Raw genomic sequence first — 27,500 nt, 5'->3', positions numbered from 1 at the left:
GAATAAATCATTTCACAAGCCATCATCTTCCTCTTCCAAGGTAAGAAGCCTTTCATGTGTAGGGTGTGTGGGAAGAGCTTCGCGTTCAAGGAGTACTTGAGGCACTCCAACATCCACACCAGCTCCAGGACCTACAAGTGTCAGCAGTGTGTGTGTATGTGTGTGTGTGTGTGTGTGTGTGAGTGTGTGTGTGTGTGTGTGTGTGTGTGTGTGTGTGTGTGTGTGTGTGTGTGTGTGTGTGTGTGTGTGTGTGTGTGTGTGTGTGTGTGTGTGTGTGTGTGTGACTATTGATATGATGTTGACATGTGGCTCTGGCTCATTCCCACAGTGGTATAATAGCCTATAGTGGTTAGGGTGTTTGACTCTCAGCCAAACATTACCGGGTTTTAAAGCCTAAACGATACTGGAATTTACGGGCCGATACCAATATTAGGGAGTAAAAAAATACCGATATCGATAATTTGGCCAATATATGCCACAATATATATTGTGGCATCCTGGGGTTGGAGTTACTCCTTGGGATTTGCTGCTCACCCTCCAACAATGCTTCGGGCCACAGCAACATCACATTTAAATCATGAGCTAAAAGAACACATTAACTGTATAGGGAGGATATACTAACCTTCAAACAAAACATGATGTAAAACAGTTAGTGTTGGGAGTGTTCTTGTGGATTTTCTCACTTAAAGCATATGGAGGTTCAACCAGCACAGTAAAGGATCTGTAAAGGGGTAATTACAATTACAAAAAGAATGTCCACCACATTCAGGCAAAAGCCGTACATGTGCAGCCTCCGCAACCACACCTTCACAGACCGCAGGCACACCATGCTGAGAGGAGCCTATGAACCTCACCCACCTCCTCTTAGGGGTTTGTCGTGTGATTATAATCATCATAATCATCAAGGGTAACACAAATGTAACCCTTGTTTAACATTAGGAAACCTCAGGCCGTCAGATCACTCGAAATCCCCAGCAAGTTTGATGCATGGACATATTGGGGGACAGAGCCTTCGCCAACGCCGCCCCTACCCTCTGGAACTCCCTCCCTCTGGCCATCCCAAACTCTGATACACTCTGTTCATTCAAAAGTCAACTTAAAACCTATCTCTTCAGGACCGCCTACAACATTTGACAAATCATCCTCCGCCATCTTCGACTCTCTCCCACTCTCTTAATGTGTTGCCTTTTGTTGTGTTGTGGTTTATTTTTTCATTTTTTTTCCCTTTTGCTTGATTGTCTTCACTGTCTGTATGTATTCCTTTCTTATTTGTAAAGGGTCTTTGAGTACTTAGAAAAGCGCTATAAAAAATGGATCAATTATTATTATTATTATTATATTATAGAATGGACAGCGGATTTCAAAATGGCGCCCATTCATTCCTATGATAACTGCTCAATGACGCAGGGCAACATCAAGGAGAGATTTGCTTCCGCGTCACGGGAGCCTAGCCATGCCCTAGTTCATGACGTACCGGATGCAGAAATATGCATGGTTTTCTAGCATTGTTAGCATTGTAGCATCATAAGCGAGAGGTCTGAGCGATCGCAGTCGCATTGTTTACCGACCATGGAAGTATACGTTTACTTCATAAATATGAAAGATTGCCTCTAAATTAAATGTCTTATTATTATTATTATATAACACCAACAACATAGTAAATTGATAATGCACGTATATCATTGAATAGAACCATAGTTACCGCATATCATATGTTATATCATTTAAGTTTTCTTTGCCTACAAACATTTATTTGAAGACAAGTATTTCTGAAGTTGTGGAAGAAAACTTTATTCCATGTGTGAATTAGGCCATATTATTTGGCCATAAACTGAGCCATTCGAAGTTTGAAATTCATGTGCATCTGCCTCATCGGAGACTGCAGACGCGCTGTCAAAATATCAACTCATCAGATTCAAATGCGCTCATGGCTCTTAAAGGGGATGGGAGCTGGCACTCTCGTTTATTGCACGTTACGCCCAAACCACACCTACGGGTAATTAGGCTACTTCAGACCAACCCTTTTTAGATTTGCGCCGGGCGCAAGAGTCATTTTTTGCGCCGGTAAAATAGCGACATTGCCATAGAACCGCCCACAAAGCTTCTTGCACTTGGTGCTTCTCACTTGCGTTTCAGACCATTAAAATAGGGCCCTTTAAGTGACTAAAAACCATCAACGTCATTCATGTTAAGTAAAAGGAAAAACCTCGGACACGAGAAGTTAACGGAGCCGTGCACTAGGCCCTCTCGAATGCCGGGCCGAAACAACCCTTGTTTCACTACGACTCCTTTCAGCTGCCCACCCCTCCTTCTCCAGCAAAAAATAATAACATAAAACGGCTAATGAAACGCTTGAGGTTGCATTTTGAAAAGAGAAAACTTAAAATTTTTTAGCACATGGCATAAAGATAATTATGAGCCCTTGATTGATATCCAGACATTTTTGGCGGAGACACATTCCTGTTCCCCACTTGTATTGGAGTGAACAGAGATATCTACTTCTGGGCGCCTTGAATCGAGGGACCCATCCACAGCCCGCTTAAACAGCTGCAATACCCGGCTTGGCCGCTGAGCACTGGTGGATTGCGGAAGTATGCACTGTTCCTGGGGGCTTCGTTTGATAGCCCAAAAACCTCAGAAAATTTGATTGCTCGAAATTGCCATCCGTCAGATTGCTTGAAAAACCAAGCCAATCAGATCGCTCGAAATCCTCAGCCGATCAGATTGCTCGAAAACCCCAGCCAACCTGATGGTTTGAAAACCTCGGCGAGCCCAATCGCCTTAAACCCCTTCCTGTCTGACCATTTGATAACCCCAGCCAGTCCGATCACCCTGAAAAACACAGCCAACTCGAAAGCCCAGCGAGTCCGATCGCACGAAAACGCCTTACAATAAGATCGCTAAACATTCCCTGCCAATCGGATCGCTCGAAAAACTCAGCCAAGCAGATCGCTCGCAAACCAAAGCCAAACAGATCGCTCGAAAACCCCAGCCAATCATATCCCTCAAAAACTCCAGTCTATCAAATCACTAGAAAACACATGCTTTATGTTATAATTTCAAGTTCTAAATAAATTAATAATGTATTTAATGTAAAGCTAAATTGGATGTTAGACTGTTGACTAAATAACAGGTAAAATATTACTTGTAATATCTAATATTTCACCGCCTTAGTTTAGTATCCATTTTTCCATATATCTGCCCAATCCGTCATTCACCTTCGATTTGTTGTGTCTGAGCATTTCATTCAGGCTACTCTATTGCCCACATGACCTTCCCAATTGTACGGCGTGCTGAGGTGCTGAATCAAATATCTGAGTCGCAACTCTTTTTGATCAGGGTAGAAAGAGGCAGCTTGGCTGGATTTGTATTTTATAGCTTTTGGGAAATCCATAGTTAATGCCAGTAAGCGTAGACATTATTTTATCATTGCCATTGCTGCCTAGAAGGGGACGTGATGTTAAAGTGGTTTGATATGGTAGAGTAGATTGCTTGCTTTGCATTACATCGATAAGGGTAGCCAGACTTTGACCAATCTCTGTTGTCATATGCAGCAAATAACGGCACTCTTAGTCCTGAATTGTCCATGTTTTTTCAGCAGAAGCCTGTATTCTTGTGGCAGCAACCGCGGCTGCAAATTGTGTGTAATGTACTTCAGATCATTATCCACCCTGTGTTATCAGCAAGTGAAAAATAGTTCTGTCCCCTCGCGTCATGTCTGATACCCCCCTTGCCTAGTTAATCCTGCCGCCGGATCTGCACGCTTGGTTCCCGTCTTTCTGCTGGTATCCATCACAGCAAAACCCTCATCTGAACCGTGGAAGGGTTGAACACCAATCGTCCCGCTAATAGACGTAGAAATATTCATCTATTCACACCAGTGAATTCCCCTTGCTTAGTCTCATTCTGTGGAGGTCAGGGGGCACGGCTGACTCTCCTGCCTCACCACTCTCCTCCGGGTCTCTGTGATGTGCTGGGGAATGCTGTTGGCATTAAGGAAAGACATTCACACACCGATGATGTACACCCGTGTGAATACATCTGCTCATATAGTTCTACAGGCTTGCCCAGTATGATTGTCCTGTTTCCGTCAGATGTATATTTATGCAGCCAAAACAGTAACTGGGTCGAGTACAGTAAATACTGGTTGGGAAAAATTAAATATCGCTACACTATGAGCTACAAAAAATAAGTCTGCCATGGTATTTGATAGACTACAGTAAAACACCATATAAGGCAACAATTAAATGAGAAATCAAACTGTCTAACTTGTCTTGTCTTGACAACATAATGCTATGTTGCTTTACTGAGTTGAGTTTGAGTTGAGTTTTAACCCTAACCCTAACCTTAACTATATATAACACAAACTCTTTAATATTTTATATTTATGTTGGACCTCTATAAATCATTTATCTAAACTGAAAAAGTCTATTTTGATGTGCATGAAGGCACAATAGCAGTGGAAAATGAGTAACTGAAAACTTTAAGTATCTTTTTAACTGCCTTGATTCCACCCAAATAAGACACTAATAAAACCTATTTTCTAACTATTGTGTCTCATGGGCTTACATCAGCCTTTTAGGTCATCATCAGAATGGATGGATTCAAAAGATGAAGAAATGCTAGCCAAAGAAAAATACCAGAAAACCAAACTTCACTAGATGTAATGCATCCATGTATGTTCCACGACACATGGAAAGTGAATGTCTTCTGCAAAAGAGAAAGATTCAACAACTGATTCAATCCTTTTCCTTGTCACACTGACCTTTTTTCAGGTCCTTTAATACAGCTCTATCTTTACCACTGAACTACATTAACTGCAGATTCAGAGTATTTCTTCTTTAAATACATATTTGTCCATAAAGGAAAACCTTTTTTTCCTGAGAAAGCTGTTTTTCCATTGTTGAGAAAAACAGGCCAGTGAACAAAGTGCTGATTTGTTTTGAGATGCAAACACATAACATTATAAAATATATAAAAATGACACAATATAAAATGTATCTCACCTCCAACCTGAACAGCCTTGGTGTGTAGCCATTATTATCCCTGGCCCACAAATCTTCTGGAGGAAGCTTAAAATTAAATAAAGATTAAAAGATTCTACATTCAAAGACCTTATTCGTCACTTACGCATAGGCATTTTCAGTAATACTATGTGGTGGCAGACTCCACAAAGTATGCTTAATTTTAGCTATTGTAAAAGATTGGAAAATGCAGGACATACGTTTGTACATTATGATCATTCTGTCTGTTTTTCTAGATAGAAATTAAATCAAAATATAAAGAATGTCTACACAACTGTGACTTAGCATGACTTCAATTACATTTCATCACTTGACCACATCCCCACAGATGACGTCCAATTTGTCTGCCACAAGTATTAAATGTCAACATGTGTAACTGGCCTGTGTGAGCACATCTACAGAGAAGAGGGATAGAATCCACTTTAAAAACCCAGTTTAAAAAAAGGGGGAGAAAGTCATTCGTTCTTCAAATTTTCAATTTCATGGACTGCTTCCCTTGTCAAAAATGTCCTTACATTTTTGCTTTCCAGGGTTTCCAGGTCTTATGACTGAGAGATCACAATCAAAGGGGCTAGAATCTAGAGCTGCCCTGTGACCACAACATCAGAGTTATAGCACTGTCCATTGCTTCGTCTATACAGTAAATGCCTTCCGTCTATTTCTCAGAAAATAACATATTGAATGTCACATTGTGTAATATATGACCCTGCATACAGTGCTGCCAATCAATGACATCAGTACATGACATTAAGGTAATATTTTTTTACATGTTATGGTATGTATTTATTTTAAATATCTTTCTTTGAATGTATACAATTTGAGATTGTAACAATAAGGTTTGTGATGGAATTTCTTTAGTGCCGGTCGGACAGAATCTGCAGTGAAAGATAAATTGTGTCCTGGGTTTTCCTGAAATAGGCTGTTCTCTCCACATGAAGGGAAGCCAATGGAAAACATTCAGAGGCCAGTGGGACACTGAGTCGTAATTTAAACATGTTCAATGTTCTTGGAAAATTACATATTTCTTTTCGGTCTCCTTTCAGATATTCATCTGTATGTCTGATGTGGCAAGAGAGAGAACCATCCGGATGGAGGAGGATTTGCTCCTGGGAGCCTCGTCATTCTGCTCGGCCCTCAGCCATTTACTACATCATTTCATAGTTGTAGCGCTGTAACTCATAAAGGCTTCATGATTTTACTCTTGCTGTTGATCATTTAATAAGCTTCCCTTTAAATACTGTTTGCTGTATGACAAATATAGTAAGTGTTATGGCGACCACTGGGAAATCAAACAATCGTTTATCTGTTTATTGAAGTGCATTGTGTTTGAGTTTATAGAATATCAAAGTCCCATGTAGTTGTCCCTAGCTGACGCATTGACAATTCATCTGCTGAGCCTCTCTGCATGCAAAAGCCCACAGAACATGCGCTTCCAGCATTAATCACTGGTTACTATAGATATATTCTGAATAAGGAAACTCCCAATATCAGACACAATAAGAGGCCAAACTGCAGACTGGATGCTGGGGTCAGCAGATAATGGAAAATCGCTTTATTGTCCCACGGTATGTGCTGATGGAATTATTTAACATTAGAAGCCAAGTCAATAAGATATCTTCTAATCAGGAGAGAGAGAGAGAGAGAGAGAGAGAGAGAGAGAGAGAGAGAGAGAGAGAGAGAGAGAGAGAGAGAGAGAGAGAGAGAGAGAGAGAGAGAGAGAGAGAGAGGTGGGAGAGGAGAGAGAAGAAGATAGAGGAGAGGAGAATGACACATTAGCAACTGTTTCACAGAGAGGAGAAAGAGAAAGGAGAGAGAAAAGAAAGAGAAAAGAGAGAGAGGGAGGTGTCACTACTGATAAACTCCTGCCATTGCCCCCCCTCCCCCATCTGTCACCCCAAATGAGAAGGGTCCAGCTGCAGGCTTGGGCGTTTCCGTCATGACACAAGAACGCCCATCAGGCGTTCCTGGTAGCTTTTCATCGACCAATCACGAGGTGTTTGGAAAAGCATACTGGGTTTCGCAAGGCATACTGCGAAGCACAGTCGCAAAGCATACTATGCTTTCCTTCCTTAAAGGTTGGGTATGGAATTCGCTTTTTTGGCCACTTTTGCAAAATAACTTGAAATCCTTATCATAACCCACTTACAGCCAGTAGTAGTGACATGAAAATTAAACAAGCCAATCATCTGTGGAACGGGCAGGGCTCGAAAAACTCTAGCCAATGATTTCCAGAGCCACCGAGTTGCATTGGACAGTAAGTACGTCAATCAAACGGTCGCACTGCACTCCCCCGCTCTCCGCGCGACCCCTTCATGCACGTACTCAAAGCTCGTGACCCAGAGCAAGCTTCTGTTTGTTGTTATCCTGCGGTAGCTACTGGAGCTAGCTAACTAGCTAATGGCTCGCTCTCGCGCATCTGTGTTCACTCGTGCATGATTGCGCGTCCATGTACTTGGAATGGGTGGAGTCAGAGTCAGCGTTGAAGGAGAGGGGGTAGGACCATTTGAGTTGTTTATTTTCAAAATCTGCTGGCGTTTCGCAAATCCCATACCCAACCTTTAATGGCAATTTTAGCTCTCTCGTTAGATTTAGCAATCATGGAGCCCCCACTTGGCTAACGTTAGTTCTATGCTACCCGTACTTGAAACTGCTGTTTGAGAAAATCTAACTAGCGAATGTTCCGGAAGTTGACAGCCGTGCGAAGAAGAAGGGGTTCGGTGTTGACGGTGAAAGTTAGGCCGGTTTATAGCAGAGTTTCCGTTGTCGGTTATTACCGGTCATTGACCGGAAAAAAATAAGGAGGACCAACAATTCTAATGTCCCCGGTCAGAATGACCAGTGGCGACTGGTCATTAGGGGCAAGTCGCGACTCTCACAAGAAAAAATAGGCTATAGGAACATTTTAAAAGTATAACAAAGATGGAGGCCTATTCAACATATTTGCATACTATTATTTTTAAAATGAAAGAGAGGTTTTGTTTTACATAATTTGTTTATTGTATAAGTCGCGGATGGAGGAAACCCATCGCAACGGAAATCCCGGTCGGATCCATCTGATTGGTGTGTGTGTGTGTGTGTGTGTGTGTGTGTGTGTGTGTGTGTGTGTGTGTGTGTGTGTGTGTGTGTGTGTGTGTGTGTGTGTGTGCGTGTGTGTTTCTATTCTATTCTATACAGTGTTACCCTTTACGTTTCATTTGATAAAAACAACAGTGTTACCCCTTATATTTTATTTGACAAGGACAATTATTTATTTATTTTCAAATATGTTTTTTTTCATGACGACCAATAAATTACGACAGTGTTACCCCTTATATTTTATTTGACAAAGACAACAGTGTGACCCCTTATTTTTTTTTCATGACGACCAATAAAAAACAACAGTGTTACCCCTTATGTTTTTTTTCATGACGACCGATAAAAAACGACAGTGTTACCCCTTATGTTTTTTTCATGTCGACCGATATAAAACAACAGCGTTACCCCTTATGTTTTTTTTCATGACGACCGATAAAAAACGACAGTGTTACCCCTTATGTTTTTTTTCATGACGACCGATAAAAAAACGACAGTGATACCCCTTATGTTTTTTTTCATGACGACCAATAAAAAACAACAGTGTCACCCCTCATGTTACATTTGATAAAAACGACAGTGTTACCCCCTATGTTTTATTCGATACATTTCGACCCCTTATGTTTTTTTCCCATGATGACTGATGAAAAACGACAGTGTTACCCCTTATATTTTATTTGACAAGGACAATTCTTTTCTTTTTTTTATGTTTTTTTTTCATGACGACCAATAAAAACCGAGTGGTACCCCTGTCAACGTTTTTGCAGGGATCCAAATCTGAGCTGTTTAGAGTATTGACCTCCGAACTTATCAATGCACCATCAAGACACCGATTAAAGTCAACACAATGGTTACTTGACTTTATAATTCGCATGAAATAGAGATAAGAGTCTTCCAACAGAGGACATCAACCGGACTTGAACCCCGGTCTCCAGGGGGTTAGCTCACAGCTCTCTACACATGTCTACACAATAGACATGATAGCATTACGTTTCAAATTAAAGATATTGTGTTTTCCACAGAAATTGAGCCGCGGTCGCCAGTGTGTTAGGCAGAGTACACTCCACTGCACCACAGAGGCGATGAAAATTCACAATGATCAATCATCAATAAAGAGGATATACATGACATTAAAATGTATGTGTGTTTTTCTATTATTTCTCTTATGTTTTTTTTCATGACGACTGATAAAAAACAACAGTGTTACCCCTTGTGTTTTTTTTCATGACGACCAATCAAAAACAACAGTGTTACCCCTTATGTTTTTTTTATGACGACCGATAAAAAACGACAGTGTTACCCCTTATGTTTCATTTGATAAAAACGACAGTGTTACCCCTCATGTTTCATTTGATTAAAACGACAGTGTTACCCCTTGTGTTTTTTTTCATGACGACCAAAGAAAAACAACAGTGTTACCCCCTATGTTTTATTTGATCAAAATTGACAGGTTTACCCCTTATGTTTACTTCATGACGGCCGATAAAAAACAACAGAGTTACCCCTTATGTTTTTTTCTTGACGACCAATAAAAAACAACAGTGTTACCCCTTATGTTTTTTTTCATGACGACCAATAAAAAACGACAGTGTTACCCCTTGTGGTTTTTTTCATGACGATCAAAGAAAAACAACAGTGTTACCCCTTATGTTGTTTTTCATGAAGACCAATAAAAAACAACAAGTGTTACCCCTCGTGTTTTTTTTCATGACGACCAAAGAAAAACAACAGTGTTACCCCCTATGTTTTATTTGATGAATATCGACAGTGTTACCCCTTATGTTTATTTCATGACGGCCGATAAATAACGACGGAGTTACCCCTCATGTTTTTTCCATGTTGACCAAAAAAAAGCGACAGCGGTACCCCTGTCAACGTTTTTGCAGGGATCTGAACATGAGTTGTTTCGAGCATTAACCTCCGAACTTATCAATGCACCATCAAGACACCGATTAAAGTCAACACAATGGTTATACTTGACTTTACAATTCGCATGAAATAGAGATAAGAGTCTTCCAACAGAGGACATCAAACGGACTTGTACCCCGGTCTCCAGGGGGTTAGCTCACAGCTCTCAACACTTCCCACTGAGATTTATATTATAATTATGTCTGTGGTTATATATGACAGTGCAATAGACATGATAGCATTACGTTTCAAATTAAAGATATTGTGTTTTCCACAGAAATTGAGCCGCGGTCGCCAGTGGGTTAGGCAGAGTACACTCCACTGCACCACTGAGGCGATGAAAATAGACAATGATCAATCGTCAATAAAGAGGATATACATGACATTAAAATGTATGTGTGTTTTTCTATTATTTCCCTTATGTTTTTTTTCATGAAGACCAATAAAATACGACAGTGTTACCCCTTATGTTTTTTTCATGACGACCGATAAAAAACGACAGCGTTGCCCCTTATGTTTTTTTTTCATGACGACCGATAAAAAACGACAGCGTTACCCCTTATGTTTTTTTTCATGACGACCGATAAAAAACTACAGTGTTACCCCTTATGTTTTTTTTCATGACGACTGATAAAAAACGACAAACATAAGTACCCTTATGTTTTTTTTCATGACGACCGATAAAAAACAACAGTGTTACCCCTTATGTTTTTTTTTCATGACGACCGATAAAAAACGACAGCGTTACCCCTTACTTTTTTTTCATGACGACCGATAAAAATCGACAGTGTTACCCCTTATGTTTTTTTTCATGACGACCGATAAAAAACGACAGTGATACCTCTTATGTTTTTTTTCATGACGACCAATAAAAAACAACAGTGTTACCCCTTATGTTTTTTTTCATGACGACCGATAAAAAACGACAGTGTTACCCCTTATGTTTTTTTTCATGACGACCGATAAAAAACGACAGTGTTACCCCTTATGTTTTTTTTCATGACGACCGATAAAAAACAACAGTGTTACCCCTTATGTTTTTTTTCATGACGACCGATAAAAAACGACAGTGTTACCCCTTATGTTTTTTTTCATGACGACCGATAAAAAACGACAGTGTTACCCCTTATGTTTTTTTTCATGACGACCGAGAAAAACGACAGCGTTACCCCTTATGTTTTTTTTCATGACGACCGATAAAAAACAACAGTGTTACCCCTTATGGTTTTTTTCATGACGACCGATAAAAAAAGACAGTGATACCCCTTATGTTTTTTTTCATGACGACCGATAAAAAACGACAGTGTTACCCCTTATGTTTTTTTTCATGACGACCGATAAAAAACGACAGTGATACCCCTTATGTTTTTTTTCATGACGACCAATAAAAAACAACAGTGTTACCCCTTATGTTTTTTTTCATGACGACCGATAAAAAACGACAGTGTTACCCCTTATGTTTTTTTTCATGACGACCGAGAAAAACGACAGCGTTACCCCTTATGTTTTTTTTCATGACGACCGATAAAAAACAACAGTGTTACCCCTTATGGTTTTTTTCATGACGACCGATAAAAAACGACAGTGATACCCCTTATGTTTTTTTTCATGACGACCAATAAAAAACAACAGTGTTACCCCTTGTTTTTTTTCATGACAACCGATAAAAAACGACAGTGTTACCCCTTATGTTTTTTTTCATGACGACCGATAAAAAACGACAGTGTTACCCCTTATGTTTTTTTTCATGACGACCGATAAAAAACGACAGTGTTACCCCTTATGTTTTTTTTCATGACGACCGATAAAAAACGACAGTGTTACCCCTTATGTTTTTTTTCATGACGACCGATAAAAAACGACAGTGATACCCCATATGTTTTTTTTCATGACGACCGATAAAAACAACAGTGTTACCCCTTATGTTTTTTTTCATGACGACCGATAAAAAACGACAGCGTTACCCCTTATGTTTTTTTTCATGACGACCGATAAAAAACAACAGTGTTTCCCCTTATGTTTTTTTTCATGACGACCGATAAAAAACGACAGTGTTACCCCTTATGTTTTTTTTCATGACGACCGATAAAAAACAACAGTGTTACCCCTTATGTTTTTTTTCATGACGACCGATAAAAAAAGACAGTGATACCCCTTATGTTTTTTTTTCATGACGACCGATAAAAAACGACAGCGTTACCCCTTATGTTTTTTTTCATGACGACCGATAAAAAACGACAGTGATACCCCTTATGTTTTTTTTCATGACGACCAATAAAAAACAACAGTGTTACCCCTTATGTTTTTTTTCATGACGACCGATAAAAAACGACAGCGTTACCCCTTATGTTTTTTTTCATGACGACCGATAAAAAACGACAGCGTTACCCCTTATGTTTTTTTTCATGACGACCGATAAAAAACAACAGTGTTACCCCTTATGTTTTTTTTCATGACGACCGATAAAAAACGACAGTGTTACCCCTTATGTTTTTTTTCATGACGACCGATAAAAAACGACAGTGTTACCCCTTATGTTTTTTTTCATGACGACCGAGAAAAACGACAGCGTTACCCCTTATGTTTTTTTTCATGACGACCGATAAAAAACAACAGTGTTACCCCTTATGGTTTTTTTCATGACGACCGATAAAAAAAGACAGTGATACCCCTTATGTTTTTTTTTCATGACGACCGATAAAAAACGACAGCGTTACCCCTTATGTTTTTTTTCATGACGACCGATAAAAAACGACAGTGTTACCCCTTATGTTTTTTTTCATGACGACCGATAAAAAACGACAGTGTTACCCCTTATGTTTTTTTTCATGACGACCGATAAAAAACGACAGTGTTACCCCTTATGTTTTTTTTCATGACGACCGAGAAAAACGACAGCGTTACCCCTTATGTTTTTTTTCATGACGACCGATAAAAAACAACAGTGTTACCCCTTATGGTTTTTTTCATGACGACCGATAAAAAACGACAGTGATACCCCTTATGTTTTTTTTCATGACGACCGATAAAAAACAACAGTGTTACCCCTTATGTTTTTTTTCATGACGACCGATAAAAAACGACAGTGTTACCCCTTATGTTTTTTTTCATGACGACCGATAAAAAACGACAGTGTTACCCCTTATGTTTTTTTTCATGACGACCGATAAAAAACGACAGTGTTACCCCTTATGTTTTTTTTCATGACGACCGATAAAAAACGACAGTGTTACCCCTTATGTTTTTTTTCATGACGACCGATAAAAAACGACAGTGATACCCCATATGTTTTTTTTCATGACGACCGATAAAAAACAACAGTGTTTCCCCTTATGTTTTTTTTCATGACGACCGATAAAAAACGACAGCGTTACCCCTTATGTTTTTTTTCATGACGACCGATAAAAAACAACAGTGTTCCCCCTTATGTTTTTTTTCATGACGACCGATAAAAAACGACAGTGTTACCCCTTATGTTTTTTTTCATGACGACCGATAAAAAACAACAGTGTTACCCCTTATGTTTTTTTTCATGACGACCGATAAAAAAAGACAGTGTTACCCCTTATGTTTTTTTTCATGACGACCGATAAAAAACAACAGTGTTACCCCTTATGTTTTTTTTTCATGACGACCGATAAAAAACGACAGCGTTACCCCTTATGTTTTTTTTCATGACGACCGATAAAAAACGACAGTGATACCCCTTATGTTTTTTTTCATGACGACCGATAAAAAACAACAGTGTTACCCCTTATGTTTTTTTTCATGACGACCGATAAAAAACGACAGCGTTACCCCTTATGTTTTTTTTCATGACGACCGATAAAAAACAACAGTGTTACCCCTTATGTTTTTTTTCATGACGACCGATAAAAAACGACAGTGTTACCCCTTATGTTTTTTTTCATGACGACCGATAAAAAACGACAGTGTTACCCCTTATGTTTTTTTTCATGACGACCGAGAAAAACGACAGCGTTACCCCTTATGGTTTTTTTCATGACGACCGATAAAAAACAACAGCGTTACCCCTTATGGTTTTTTTCATGACGACCGATAAAAAAAGACAGTGATACCCCTTATGTTTTTTTTCATGACGACCGATAAAAAACGACAGCGTTACCCCTTATGTTTTTTTTCATGACGACCGATAAAAAACGACAGCGTTACCCCTTATGTTTTTTTTCATGACGACCGATAAAAAACAACAGCGTTACCCCTTATGTTTTTTTTCATGACGACCGATAAAAAACAACAGCGTTACCCCTTATGTTTTTTTTCATGACGACCGATAAAAAACGACAGCGTTACCCCTTATGTTTTTTTTCATGACGACCGATAATAAACGACAGTGTTACCCCTTATGTTTTTTTTCATGACGACCGATAAAAAACGACAGCGTTACCCCTTATGTTTTTTTTCATGACGACCGATAAAAAACGACTGCGTTACCCCTTATGTTTTTTTTCATGACGAACGATAAAAAACGACAGTGTTACCCTTATGTTTTTTTTCATGACGACCAATAAAAAACAACAGTGTTACCCCTTGTGGTATTTTTCATGACGATCAAAGAAAAACAACAGTGTTACCCCCAATGTTTTTTTTCATGACAACCAATTAAAAACAACAGTGTTACCCCTTAAGTTTTTTTTCATGACGACCAAAAAAAAACGACTTATATTTTATTTGACAAAGACAACAGTGTTACCCCTTATGTTGTTTTTCATGAAGACCAATAAAAAACAACAGTGTTACCCCTTGTGGTTTTTTTCATGATGACCAAAGAAAAACAACAGTGTTACCCCTATGTTTTATTTGATGAATATCGACAGTGTTACCCCTTATGCTTATTTCATGACGGCCGATAAAAAACGACAGAGTTACCCCTCATGTTTTTTCCATGTTGACCAATAAAACCGTCATACCCCTGTAAACTTTTTTTGCAGGGACCCGAACCTAAGCTGTTCGGAGTATTAACCTCCGAACTTATCAATGCACCATCAAGACACGGAATAAATTCAACACAATGGTTATACTTGACTCTATAATTCGCATGAAATAGAGATAAGAGTGTTCCAACAGAGGACATCAACGGGACTTGAACCCCGGTCTCCAGGGGGTTAGCTCACAGCTCTCTCCACTTCCCACTGAGAGTTTTATTGCAACCCTGAACGTGTGTAAGTAACACAGTTCAACACAGTGAAAAAGAAATCCCTTTATTAAGCATGATTCAAGTATGGAATGTATTGAAATTGTTCTTTTTAATGATTAAAAACTTTTATTGTATGTTAAAGGGCATTTTATTGCATGGTTTTGCACAAAAACTTTAGAATCAATGATGTTAAGGACACATTTTCAATTTGTAAGTATGTGGTGAAAAACAACATGCAATAGCTACAGAAAACTGCCCAAGATTCTTTAATTTGAGGAGTAACATATGGCTGTAATATGAAGTCATACATCCATGGTAGTACCTCATTTATAGCCTTATTCTATACTCTCACCTTATTGGCATATGTTCCACCACAAGTGTTGGCATGTGAAGTGTATCTTTTTTTCAAATGAAAAAATTTGACACATTAGACTCAGCCAGAACAGACGGTATGCAATGCAAAATAATGTTTAAATATAGAGCTTGTGAAAGTAGCCTACATTTAGTCAGTGCTTTCTATTTGACTGTAAAGGTGTAGAGATGGTACTATTTGGTGTCTTTCTTGTAAAATCTATATCAAATGTGTGCTCCAGATATATAGAAAATATTTAACCCCTTCATAATATAGGCCTACACAGCGTTTGCAAATCAAATATTACTTTTAAATGCCCATACAAAGTTGCAGAAAAGTCAATTAATACCATAGTAATCTTAGTCTATAACAGGATGAGCTATATGATAATATAGCTGTGTTTTGTCTATGAAACACATTTTATTGACATCAATATGTAGAATTAGTATGATGACACAAAAAAAATTGTTTCAACACAACTATACACTTATTAGGGATTATGCCTACTTCGTATAATGGGAGGATACCACCAGAATCGATAAACAAGGTGCAATGTCAACATTACATTGATAAGAAAGTGCCAAGGCAATAAAGAGCCCTCAATCTAGAAAAACTGATCTTATGAAATTAAACTGTTAAAAATGATATAGTCAAATAAATGACAGGACATACAAAGGGAAGCTCTAAGCAAGCTCAGTAAAAAACAATGCTTTGTTACTCTGGTTCAATGGGAGTTATTTAAACAGTAGATGAACACTTTGTTGAAGCACCAGCTTAACATATACAAACTATACTAGAATAAGGAATTCCCTCAAATACAATCAAACAAAAAGACGGTGAGTAAATTAAATTCTTTCTTGAGTAAACTGAACTTGATGGATTGCTGCATGTGAAGGTCCAGCATTCAGAATCCATGTTAATCAAATAGCTAAGGAGACTTTAGCAATTTAAAGTCTTGCTTTAAATCGCTAAAGTAAAGCTGTCACTTCAGCTCTACTTGAAAAGAAAAAAGAACATAACAGGTCCAACATTTCTAACAAAGCACTGAAAACAACTGCCTGCAATTGTTTGTGACTTAAATGAACATATTAAAAGAGCCACATATAGAAATATGTATGGTAGGCCTATTATTAAGATAGGTTATTATTAATCATAAAATGTCAAAGTGCTGCACATAATAATTGGGGTTTCGATTTAGTATTAATGCTCAGCTTACAATAAATACTAGATATCCACTTCACAAAGACACATAGCAAATGTGCAGTGTAAAAAAACCAACATACCAGATTATAGGTAGTACATAATATCAATACATTTATGGGTCTATATATTCAAGATCTCAAGATGAATTGGAAGTATCTTTGAGTCAGTATGTAAGAAGTGAAATACATAATTAGAAAAAATATTTAACAAACTAGCATTTTACATACATTTATCATTCAGTGCCTTCTGTATGTCAATATGTATGTGTACATTTTCCGATGAAAACTTCAATGCGACACTAGACAATTTTTAAACCTGCACTATTTAACTTTTATACTGCAGCCATTTTCTCCCATTAAAAAATATCAGAACTAGAAAGATTCCCAAGAATGAAACGCAGCCCTCCACGATTCAATCCATCCAAGGAATGCTTCTCTTTAGCTCGTTTTATTCTGGTCAACTTTTGTCCGCTTACAAAACGTACATAGTGCAGGTTTAATGTTTTATCACGATATCAGAAATAAATCACTGAAAAGCAAAGGAATACCAATACAGTCTTCAAGTCTGGCCGAAAAAACTGTCCCTGTAGAATCTGTGATAACAAACTTGGTATAGGTTCTTCCCTCTTCTTTATTACAAGTGATGCTTTCTGGAGTTCAGCGAGTGTCTCCTCTTCCTCTTCCTGTGAGACTGTTCCCTCCTCTCTGGCCAGGGAAACCCGTTCTCCGCAGCCCTGTAGGCTTCGTCGTACTCGTCATCACTGTCAGAGTCCTGGCCGGCCGGGAGGAAGACTCCGAGAGGGAAGGCTTCGTTCAGCCTGGAGTTGAAGAAGGACTCCAGGCTCCGGCCTGCCTGCGCCACCTCTGAGTCGGGCTGCGTTCAGGAAGAGAGTGTTACACACAGTTTAGTGTGTCACACAGAATAGTGTTACAGTCGGGACCTCGTTAGGGGAACGGGGTACACCTGATGGACCAAGAGTCTGGGCAGTTCAAAAGCTGAAGCTGAAGAGACAACACTTCTAGTTGCCTCTTCACAAAAGCTCAGTTGTTGATATTAAGTTATAGGCATATTTTCAGTCAATCTTCTTATTTAATAGACTTAGTAGGCGGTTGCAGTGGATACATGGGTCCCAATGAATAGCGATAATCCATTTGAATTGCGGATGGGATGTCAAACATATTGGCACAATATGTTACACAAAGGGTGTTGGTCAATACCAAGGATGTATTTGCATTCTTGGAAGAACGTCCTTGCAGATCGAACGCATAGCTGTACCGTTAAGACACTCTTGTGCTTAATGGTACAGCGAAATCCCTCACTCCAAACAGTTGAGTTGGACACGATCCAGCCCTCAACTGTATGGCATTCAAATTCATTGATGAAAGATATAAGCCAACACAATTAGATATATTAAGTTATATTATACTAATGATTTGAACTATTCAATTCCATATAAAAGATAGGCTAAAGGGACAGTAAATAACCTAATTATACTATAAAATAGTCTCAAAAAGCAATTCAAGCAGTTTCCTGAAAGACGGAGGACATTTTTCTTCCACACAGAATCAACACATAAGCTGCCACCTTCACGCCTTATAGGTTACCAGATAACTTTGACAAAAACATTATTTAGAAGTTTCATGTTGATCCCGGACGACCTAAGGCTGTTCTCATTGCAACCCTTGTTATTGAAAAGTTCGCTCAACCGATGTATCCTTGGTATTGTGGGCGTGACAACGCATGAGGCATTTTCAAAGTGTTTGCTGAAGACAAACTTGAGTTTAGAATAGCACTTTTACTGATGAATATGATGTTGAGAGAGGACACAAGACCACAACAATAGACACGTTTGTGCATTGAACAACGGCCATGGTATAATTATGCATGTTGCGTCACACACACACACACACACACACACACACACACACACACACACACACACACACACACACACACACACACACACACACACACACACACACACACACACACACACACACACACACACACACACACACAGTAATGTTGGCTGAATCAATTGTCACAAGACACTGTTTAGGTACTCACGTAATTGAACTTGGCACAGTTTCGGAACATGAGATAGACATCAGCGACATACTCCTCTGGAGAGGCGTAGCGGCGAGTGTTGCCCTTGCTGAGTCGTGCCCTGATCTGAGACAGGTCCATGGGCCTTTTGATGATCTGATAATAATGTCGAGCCTGCATGTAAAAAAAACAGCAATAATCTCTTAAAAGGATGGCCCCAACACAGTCTGTGAGAGTACATTAGAGTTGGCTTTCACCAGAACGTAAGGCAAATGATGGCCACTTACGAGTGGACTGACAGGCTCGTGGAAGGGAGCGCTTAGGACGTTACTGAAGAGCAGAAGAGTCAGGCGCTGACATTTCTTTTGAGAGCAAACAGAATACAAGGTTATTAAATGAACCACCAAATAACAGCGCGCACACACACACACACACACACACACACACACACACACACACACACACACACACACACACACACACACACACACACACACACACACACACACACACACACACACACACACACACACACACACACACACACACACTAGTGTAGTAAAACTGAACGATTATTCGATCAACATAATATCTTCCGTTTCAAAATAAAAATACCCCTTATAAGCCCTGTCTACCAAGTAAAATATAGATTATACAACCCATTTTCAACCTAGATTGTATCAAGATTACAAAAAAATAATCTTTTTACATGAAGGGCACACCATGCTGAGAACGGCCTCAGCCTGTAGGGGCAGTTTATGAGAAACCCCGCTCTATATGTAGGTTAGGCACATATAGGTTTCAGGCTTGTAACACAACCATGGTCTACATAGCTTTGAATAATGCCACAAATCTTGTCAAATAACGGCATTGCAAAGGCTAGGAATCGCTCAAAAAAAGAAGGCACCGCGATTCTCAAACCATTAGCATAAGACGCACCCTTTGTGTCAGTGCCTTGACAGCCAGTGACAAATTACGTACAGCGCTTCAGTAAAAGATTCTGTCTAGACGAGACCCTATCTCTCGAAAGAGTGTACACCTAGCCTCCTGAGGACATGCTGATATTCCCTGTTGCGTTTCGCAAGGAATATCTGGCCTTGGCTAAGAAGGCGGTGGTTGGAGGTCGCATATTCGTTGGGTGGTTAAAAAAACTGAAATGTATAATTCATTTTTTCTTGATTGCTTATCAGACATTTAGCACCTCACTTCAATATAGATGGATAGACAGAAGTGTGGTGCTCAATGTCTGATAAGAAATCAAGGCAAAAATATATGTATTTATACATTAATTAATACTGGATTCTGCTCATTCTAATTATTTCAAAAGCTTTGATTGCTTCAGAAAACAACTCACTCGCTGGTCACAGGAAGACAGTCCCAGGACTGCTGCTGTCCTTTCCATCTCACAGTCGTACTCCACCTCTGGCTGCATGACATCCCTACACAAGGTGCATATCCAGTCACCCCTAGAGGCAAGTTCATAAAGAAACAAGTCAACCCCATGGTGTCGCCTGTCCGTAGGCGTCAGAGAATAAGAGTTTGGCGTTGATGTGAGCCCTTGGTCACGTGTGGTCTATGAGGGGGAAACTCACGTGGGAAAGCTCAGAAGCGGAGGGATGTGGCAGGCCAGGTGGAAGACTTTGGGACAGCGATCGCAGCACAGCAGGTCCCCTCCGATCAGACACACGGCGCAGAAGTCCTCGCTCTCCATCTCCTCTCCGTGTCGCCCCGTCTCCCCCCCGGGTCCCGGGTTGGCGATCAGCAGGCCCCTGTGGCCCACGGGGGGGCCCTCGTCCAGGTCAGAGCGCAGGGCCTGGGGCTCATCGTCCCCCCCATCATCGTCGTCGTCGTCGTCGTCGTCGTCGTCGTCGTTGTTGTTCACGTCGGGTTCTGACAGATCCAACTCTGAGTCGCCAGAGAACTGGGAGTCCCTGGGGTGGTTGGACGTGACGTCGGAGTCACTGTCGTCGGCATGGAAACGGTGTTCCGAGTCGGGGTGGGGGTGTTGGTGGCGTTGGTGCTGTCCGCCGGACTTTGCCTCGGCATCGGCCTCAGAGTCTGCGTCGTCAGCGGCGTCCAGGTCTACCGCGTCTCCCGGACCCCCGTGGTCGTAGTCCCGTTGACCCGGGGGTTGGTAGTCCGCCCTGAGGGGATCAGACGCCTCTGCGGCATCCCACTCACCCCCGGGGTCCCGCTCTCCGGTGCCCGCTGATTCCGCCAGAGCCACGGCCTCGGGGTCCGCCGCCTCCTCCGACGACGACGACGACGATGAAGACCCGAGGTGCGGCTCGTATTCCTGGGACAAGTCCGAGTCGAGCTGCGGGTCGTAGCCCGGATCCGGTTCCGGTTCCGAGAGGAGTTCTGGCTCTGAGTCCGAGTCCGGGTCCGGAGAAGGCACAAGGTGCTTGGGCTCAGGGGTCCCCTGGGGGTCGTAGGGGTCCCCGGGGGCGGTGGGTCGACCCGGGCTGTGGGACGCTGTGTACGGGGGCGTGTTGAACAACAGGGTGGCCCTCCTGAAAGCAGAGCCACCGGGGTTGTCCTACGCATTCAAAATGGAAGAAAAGGGCAACAATCAAGTTATGGGAAAGGATCTAAAAGGTACAAAGCATGGGACAATGCTGATTTACTTGCATTAAACCTTTCAAGTACTCAAAATGTGCTACACTAAAACGTTTTCTTTGTATGTCACACGTGCCATGAAACACAATAAAATTATTCCTATGCTTGTAGTGTGTGTATATATTTTATTAATACCTATAATCGTATTCATTAATCATGGTTGAATCATGAATCCTATGACCTTTGGTACGGATCCCAATTCTTGTTACCGTATTGTCCTTTATTTTATTTGAATGATTGTCCTTCTCATGTTTTGTGTGATTGTAGTGTGATTCATGCCTTTGTAAAAGCACTATAAATGTGTTCAAAGGACGCTTTATCAATAAACCAGTGTCTGAAAGGTGCTAGATAAACCAACGTGTTGTCTGATGGGTTGCTAAATCAATACACCTGCCTTGCCCTCGTACACCAAAACCTGCACCTTCAGACTGCGGCCCAGAGAACCGACGTCACCCACCTGGCCGCGGCCATCAGCCCGGGCTGGCCTCTGGGAGCAGGCCCCGGCTCCGGCCCCGGCCCCGGCCCCTGCCCCGGCCCCGGCCGGGAGCGGGTCGCTCTGGCGCCGTCCGTGCGGGGGCAGGCGAGACACCAGCACTTTGAGCCGTTCCAGACACACCACCGGGACCTTCGGACTGTCAGCCGCCCCCACGAAGTCCCTTTCGCTTCAACAAAACACACACAAGGTCATCAAACGGTTCTTTTTCCCGCATGACTTCCGGTTCAAGTCTGCTGCTGTTCTGAGCATAGTTACCTGTTGGTTTTCTGTACGTTCCTCCCTTTGTAGCATTTCTCTTCCACTTTGTACTCCGTTTCGTCTTTCGAAAAAGGGTGATCTGATTGGAGAGAGGTGCTTTTAAACAACAGCTTTGAGTTTGCTCTATAGTGGACAGCAGCAGCAGCAGAGCGATACATGTGACGACATGAATGAAACGGTGCAGCACCTGGCTCGGTCTTATAATACAACAATGGGGACGGAAGTTGCAGGGAGCCCTGTCCTCTGCAACGTGTGCGGCCAACTGGGGCTGGCTTTTTCTGCCCGGCAACACACTGGATCACCCCGTCGGACGACCTCCGCCGCCTCTCATCCGTGCGGCTGTACTGAGGATGAAAGGAAACGCGGGGACAACTTTAACGACAACAGCCCTCATTCCGAGCATACCGGGCATGTGAGTCTATTTAACAGTGGATTGAATTATTAAGAAACGTATATACATACATCGACCAAATCAACATTAAAGGCAGCTGTATTTAAAAAAAATTAGAACTGAACGGAAATCGGCCTTAAGATTGTATAAGTGGTTTGCAGTTGCGTCTCCCGGCCGGTTCCGTCCTCTCGGAGAAGGGGATCGATCCGGCAGACGGTGGGCGGGCGGTGAGCTCTACCTGGTCTGGAGCTCCGCCCCCCAGGCTGGCGGCGGCGGCGGCGGGGGGGCCGGGTGCGGGGGCTGCGGGCGGTTCTGCTGGGATGCTCTGGGAGCGGCTGCTCCTCCTCCCACACGCCGAGCCGGAGGAGCGCCTGCTGCTGGGGGCCTCGGCTCCGCTCCCGTGGGCTGTCAGCGACGCCTCCAGGGACGAGGGTCTCTGTCAGGGAGGGATGACGCAGGCACGCACACACACACACACACACACACACACACACACAGGCACACACACACACACACACACACACACACACGCACCGACAGGCACACACACACACGCACCGACAGGCACACATACACACGCACACACACGCATGCACACAAACACACAATAAAGCAAACAAACTAAAGAGGCTTTCGCGACAGCCACTGAGCGGCGATACAACAGTGATTATGTGCAGCCATTACGGTTTGTCGGAGAGACGGAGAGAAAAGAATGGGGGGGGTGTGGTAAAACACACTTTCCAATGTGTCAAACACACACACACAGAAAGTAAATCAGGAAAATCATCATTAAAAAGATTAAACCGCCCAATCACCTCAAACGTTAAGATGGATCAACACAACCGCATAGATTATTTATGTTCACTGCTAAATGAAAGGCCTGTTATAACCTCAATTATCATATGTAAATGAAACATCAAGGTGGTCGAGATTTAGCCCGGCTTGCAAAGCATTCATTAACCCTCCTTTTCGTCTCACTGTTCCATGCCGCTTTTGCCTCGCTCGTGTGTGCGTTTTTACACCAAAAAATAGACAACGCAACAGAACGTCTGAACGGTGTCCCCAACTTAATCCGTGGTTCTCTGTCTGCGAGTGTGACAACCCGCCTGACGGCAGCTCCCTGTAAGCTCCTCGCCGAGCTCTCGAGGTATCAGTATGTTTTCCTCCGCAGAGAATAACGAGGCGGATCCGACAGCACCGCACGTGTTCATAATCACCCTGCACCTATAAACACACCTCACCTGATCCCCGCTCCCTGGGGACAGCTGGTGCAGGACCGGTTCAAAACGAGGGGGGACAAAGGAGGAACTTCTAATCCCGCTCCCGCTGACGTGACGGCGAGGGAGGGAGCAGGGATTTGTGTGTGGAAGAGTGGGAACCGGAACTGAGATCTAACTGGCAGCCTCTGCAATTCCCCGAGTGCCTCATTAATGCCAGGTTAAGTACATGTGCACCGGCTTCACTTCAATGGTTCTGTCATACTACAGACGCAGCGACTTGGAAAACATGGGAACTGTTTGTGTGTTTGTGTTTGTGTGTGTGTGTATGTTTTTGTGTGTGTTTGTGTGTGTGTGTTTGATGATTATGTGGTTGTTCAAACTTCTGACATCAAGTGTGCTCATGAGAAATGAGGCCATCCTTGATTTGAAGTTGCATCATTCTGCGCAGTTTTCTATTTTAAGTGACAACTGAGGCTTTGTGTTGGATGATGCTTTTTTTGTGCTGTAAAGGAAATATGTTCCAGCTTGCTGTTTCACCATCTGTTTTATTACACTAGCTGTCAACCTTGGCAACTGATCATTTCAGCATAAAATAAAACGTCCGTCTTTCAGTACTTGGTGTGAGCGTGTTGATTTTTCCTTTTCTTCCTTTCTTTGTGACTCAAGGCTGTACTGCCTTTCCTCCATTTATCATTTGCAATAACAATGATAAAGACCTGACAACATGTATTATTGTGCATGTGCTGGCTAAATGTTACAATAAGTCTTTGTGTTTCCTTAACTGTTACCTACTTCAATCTGTTTAGTGCTTGTGCACCCTTGCACAAGCTGCTAAACCTTCCTTGTATGTTTAGCAGTGTTTACACACGCACAACATTTCGTAGCCTAACGCCTATAGAAATGTATGTCCTCTAAACGCATATCAAGTAGGTTGATGAATTTTCAAAGAAAAACTCGAAGGAGCCCAATATGGGGGCACAAAATATGAAATTGCTCAATCATTGCTCAATGTAATCAGCGCAACACATGCATGCCCCCCACACACACCAGTAAATATTGCTGACATGCAGGAATCCTGCATTTGAATACCAAAAAGTGCATGCTCTTCTAAATATGTTTTGTATGAGAATGTATTCCTCACCCTGGCATCTCTGTAGTCTCCAGGCAGCGGAGGTGGTGGTGGTGGTGGTGGTGGTGGTGCTGGTGGTGGTGGTGCTGGTGCTGGTGGCGGGGGACTGGTCCGTTGCTGCTCTTCCCGCCGCTCCGTCGTTAACCCCTTGGACTGACGCTCCACCTGGACACCGGTGGCTTGCTCCACCCTCTCCTCCCGCTGCCCCCTGCTGCTACTCGTTTCCCCTCTGACTCCCACCCCCACTGTGTGTCTATGGCCGTGCTCCTCCCTCTGCCTCCCCTCCAAGGCGTCTTCTGCCATCCCGTCCAGGGCGGCGGCCTTCGGCTGCTGCTTCTGTTGCTGCTTCTGTTGCTGCTGCTGCTGCTGCTGCTGCTGCTGAGGCCTGTTGGCGGGGAAGGTCTCCCCCGGGTCCGGCCTGCTCTGGAGTTCTGCACGTGGCTGCTTGCTGTGGTTCTCAGGAACACGTCCCACGGGATGCCCTTTGCACTGGGGCTGCGGCGTAGCGTGTTGGGGATGGGAGGTGAGGCTGTTGTCCTGACCTCCGCTAAGATAAACAGAGTCCCCGCCCGGGGCGGGCGGCGACGGCGACGAGGAAGGAGGAGGCGGTGGCGTTGGGGGAAGCGGAGGCGGGATACACTGCAGCGTGGCGGCCCGCGCTCCCGGGTTGCTGATCTGGGGGTCCCAGCAGCTCTGGAGGGACTGGGTTTGGTGGAGGGCGGCGGGGGTAAGGGTGGGCGGGACGCCGCAGCCGGAGCTGTAGGAGGCCGCATCCAGCTGGTTCTTGTGCATGCTGGCGGACAGGCCCGGCTGAGGGGGTCCGGCGTGCAGGCAGCACAGCTGAGGCTGGCAGCACGCCTGGTAGCCGCCGCCGCCACCGCCGCCGCAGCCCAGCTCTCGGCCTCTCTGGCAGGCCGAGGGCAGCGACAGGCACGGGACGGGCTGAGGCCTCAGTAGGCTGGGGCAGGACAAGGCCTGGGGAAAGGGGCAGTTCCCCCCCTCAACAGAAATTTGACCTGTGGGAACAACCAGTCATACGTATAGATGTATTAGAATGCCGCCATGGACTACTAGGTTTATCAAGCTGCTAGTTACTTATAGAGGCTACTAGGTTTATCAAGCTGCTAGTAACTTATAGAGGCTACTAGGTTTATCAAGCTGCTAGTTACTTATAGAGGCTACTAGGTTTATCAAGCTGCTATACTTATAGAGGCTACTAGGTTGATCAAGCTGCTATACTTAGAGGCTACTAGGTTTATCAAGCTGCTAGTTACTTATAGAGGCTACTAGGTTTATCAAGCTGCTATACTTATATAGGCTACTAGGTTGATGAAGCTGCTAGTTACTTATAGAGGCTACTTGTTTGATCAAGCTGCTTTAGAGGCAACCTGGTTGATGAAGCTGCGCCTGCTAGTTACTTATAGAGGCTACCTGGTTTATCAAGCTGCTAGTTACCTAGAGAGGCTACTTGCTTGGTCCAGTAGCTCGCGTCCCAGTTAAACTTGATCTTCACGGGTAGCCATGAGTCCAAGTAGAGCGATGGTTCAAGCAGTTGCTGCATCTGAAGTGAAATCTCACAGGGAAAAGGGCATTCACTTCCTTGTTAACATCTCATTTAAACACATTTATGAACTGCACTTATGTAGACTAAAAGACAGAGCTGTTAATCGCAGCCTACCAACTCCTTGCTGAATAGCACTGGGCTCCTGCAGTGCTGAGTCGTTGCCCAGGTAACAAACTGATGCACATGGTCCAGTTGTCCGCATATCTCTATGGCGCCCTGTAGTTGATCATCCAACCGCTGCTGGAAGTCCTCGGAGATCTTCTGCAAAGGAGCACAAATTCATGTCCACCATCAAAGTTAATTACTTACCTCAGGAAGTGTGGATGGATTGCTGGCTAATCAATGGTTGTTCGTTTACTTCGCCGGACGTAGTTGCTAGGATGCTACAGTAAGCAGCTTTGACTGATCAGTATTGGCTCGCCTTCGCTCTCAGCTTTCAGGAATGATTACAGCGCGGTGGCAACCCATTCCTTGCCTGTAGATTCCTCATGGTCAATCGAACCACGGAAGAGGAGGAAGAGAGGCAAAAGTAATTACCTCAAGTTGCTCTATTAATAGGCCGGCCCGTTTGTTCAGCTCGTTCATCATAATCATTTTTGCCATTTTAATCTGGTTCTCTGCCTTCCTCTGCATGATCTTTACTCCGTGGAGCCTGCAAAATAATGGAGACACAAAATCACCTTCTGATTGCGAACACGGAAATCACAACACAAGCTTGAGATCCACAGCTGCACTCGGTATCTCGTATCGATCTGCGGCCATTGTTGTTCCTACAATGCCAGAGCAGCTCAATAGAAAGGAAGATATTAATTGGGGAATAGTCACCGTCTTTGTCCGATCTATCCAATTTCCAGTCCAGCGGTGACAAAAACGACTTAACCTTGAAACAGTTAGTCAGTGTGCCTCCCAAAGGATTTGTTTTGTTTTGTACCGGGAATCTCGACTGACCTGTCCTCTACCTGCTTGGCAGTGTTCTCCACTCTGGCCCTCCTCTCGTCCAGCTGCACCGCCAGGCTCTCAAACAACCACTGCTGGTCCTGAAGGGCCTTCCCGATGTGCA

The 27,500-nt window shown here is 42.8% G+C and overlaps 1 protein-coding gene across 1 annotated transcript in view; it reads right to left on the bottom strand.

Annotated features, from left to right (window-relative positions):
• Positions 1-14,344: 14,344 nt before the first annotated feature.
• The window catches only part of trim66 (tripartite motif containing 66), a 19,437-nt gene continuing 6,281 nt past the window's right edge, over positions 14,345-27,500 (bottom strand). Inside the window, exons 4-17 of the mRNA XM_060072023.1 lie at positions 27,389-27,496; positions 26,978-27,092; positions 26,555-26,701; positions 26,332-26,449; positions 24,889-25,892; positions 22,766-22,963; positions 22,324-22,480; positions 22,134-22,215; positions 21,840-22,044; positions 20,356-21,302; positions 20,118-20,229; positions 19,051-19,125; positions 18,785-18,937; positions 14,345-17,590 (exon numbers count right to left, since the gene is read on the bottom strand). Of these exons, the coding sequence (XP_059928006.1) occupies positions 17,351-17,590; positions 18,785-18,937; positions 19,051-19,125; positions 20,118-20,229; positions 20,356-21,302; positions 21,840-22,044; positions 22,134-22,215; positions 22,324-22,480; positions 22,766-22,963; positions 24,889-25,892; positions 26,332-26,449; positions 26,555-26,701; positions 26,978-27,092; positions 27,389-27,496 (3,661 nt within the window). The 3' untranslated portion in view covers positions 14,345-17,350. The remainder of the gene's footprint in view (positions 17,591-18,784; positions 18,938-19,050; positions 19,126-20,117; positions 20,230-20,355; positions 21,303-21,839; positions 22,045-22,133; positions 22,216-22,323; positions 22,481-22,765; positions 22,964-24,888; positions 25,893-26,331; positions 26,450-26,554; positions 26,702-26,977; positions 27,093-27,388; positions 27,497-27,500) is intronic.

The sequence above is a fragment of the Gadus macrocephalus genome, chromosome 14 (assembly GCF_031168955.1).
Source record: "Gadus macrocephalus chromosome 14, ASM3116895v1".
Classification (NCBI taxonomy): Eukaryota; Metazoa; Chordata; class Actinopteri; order Gadiformes; family Gadidae; genus Gadus; species Gadus macrocephalus.
Note: the sequence above shows the minus strand (reverse complement) of the source record. Positions and strands in the feature narration are given on the sequence as shown.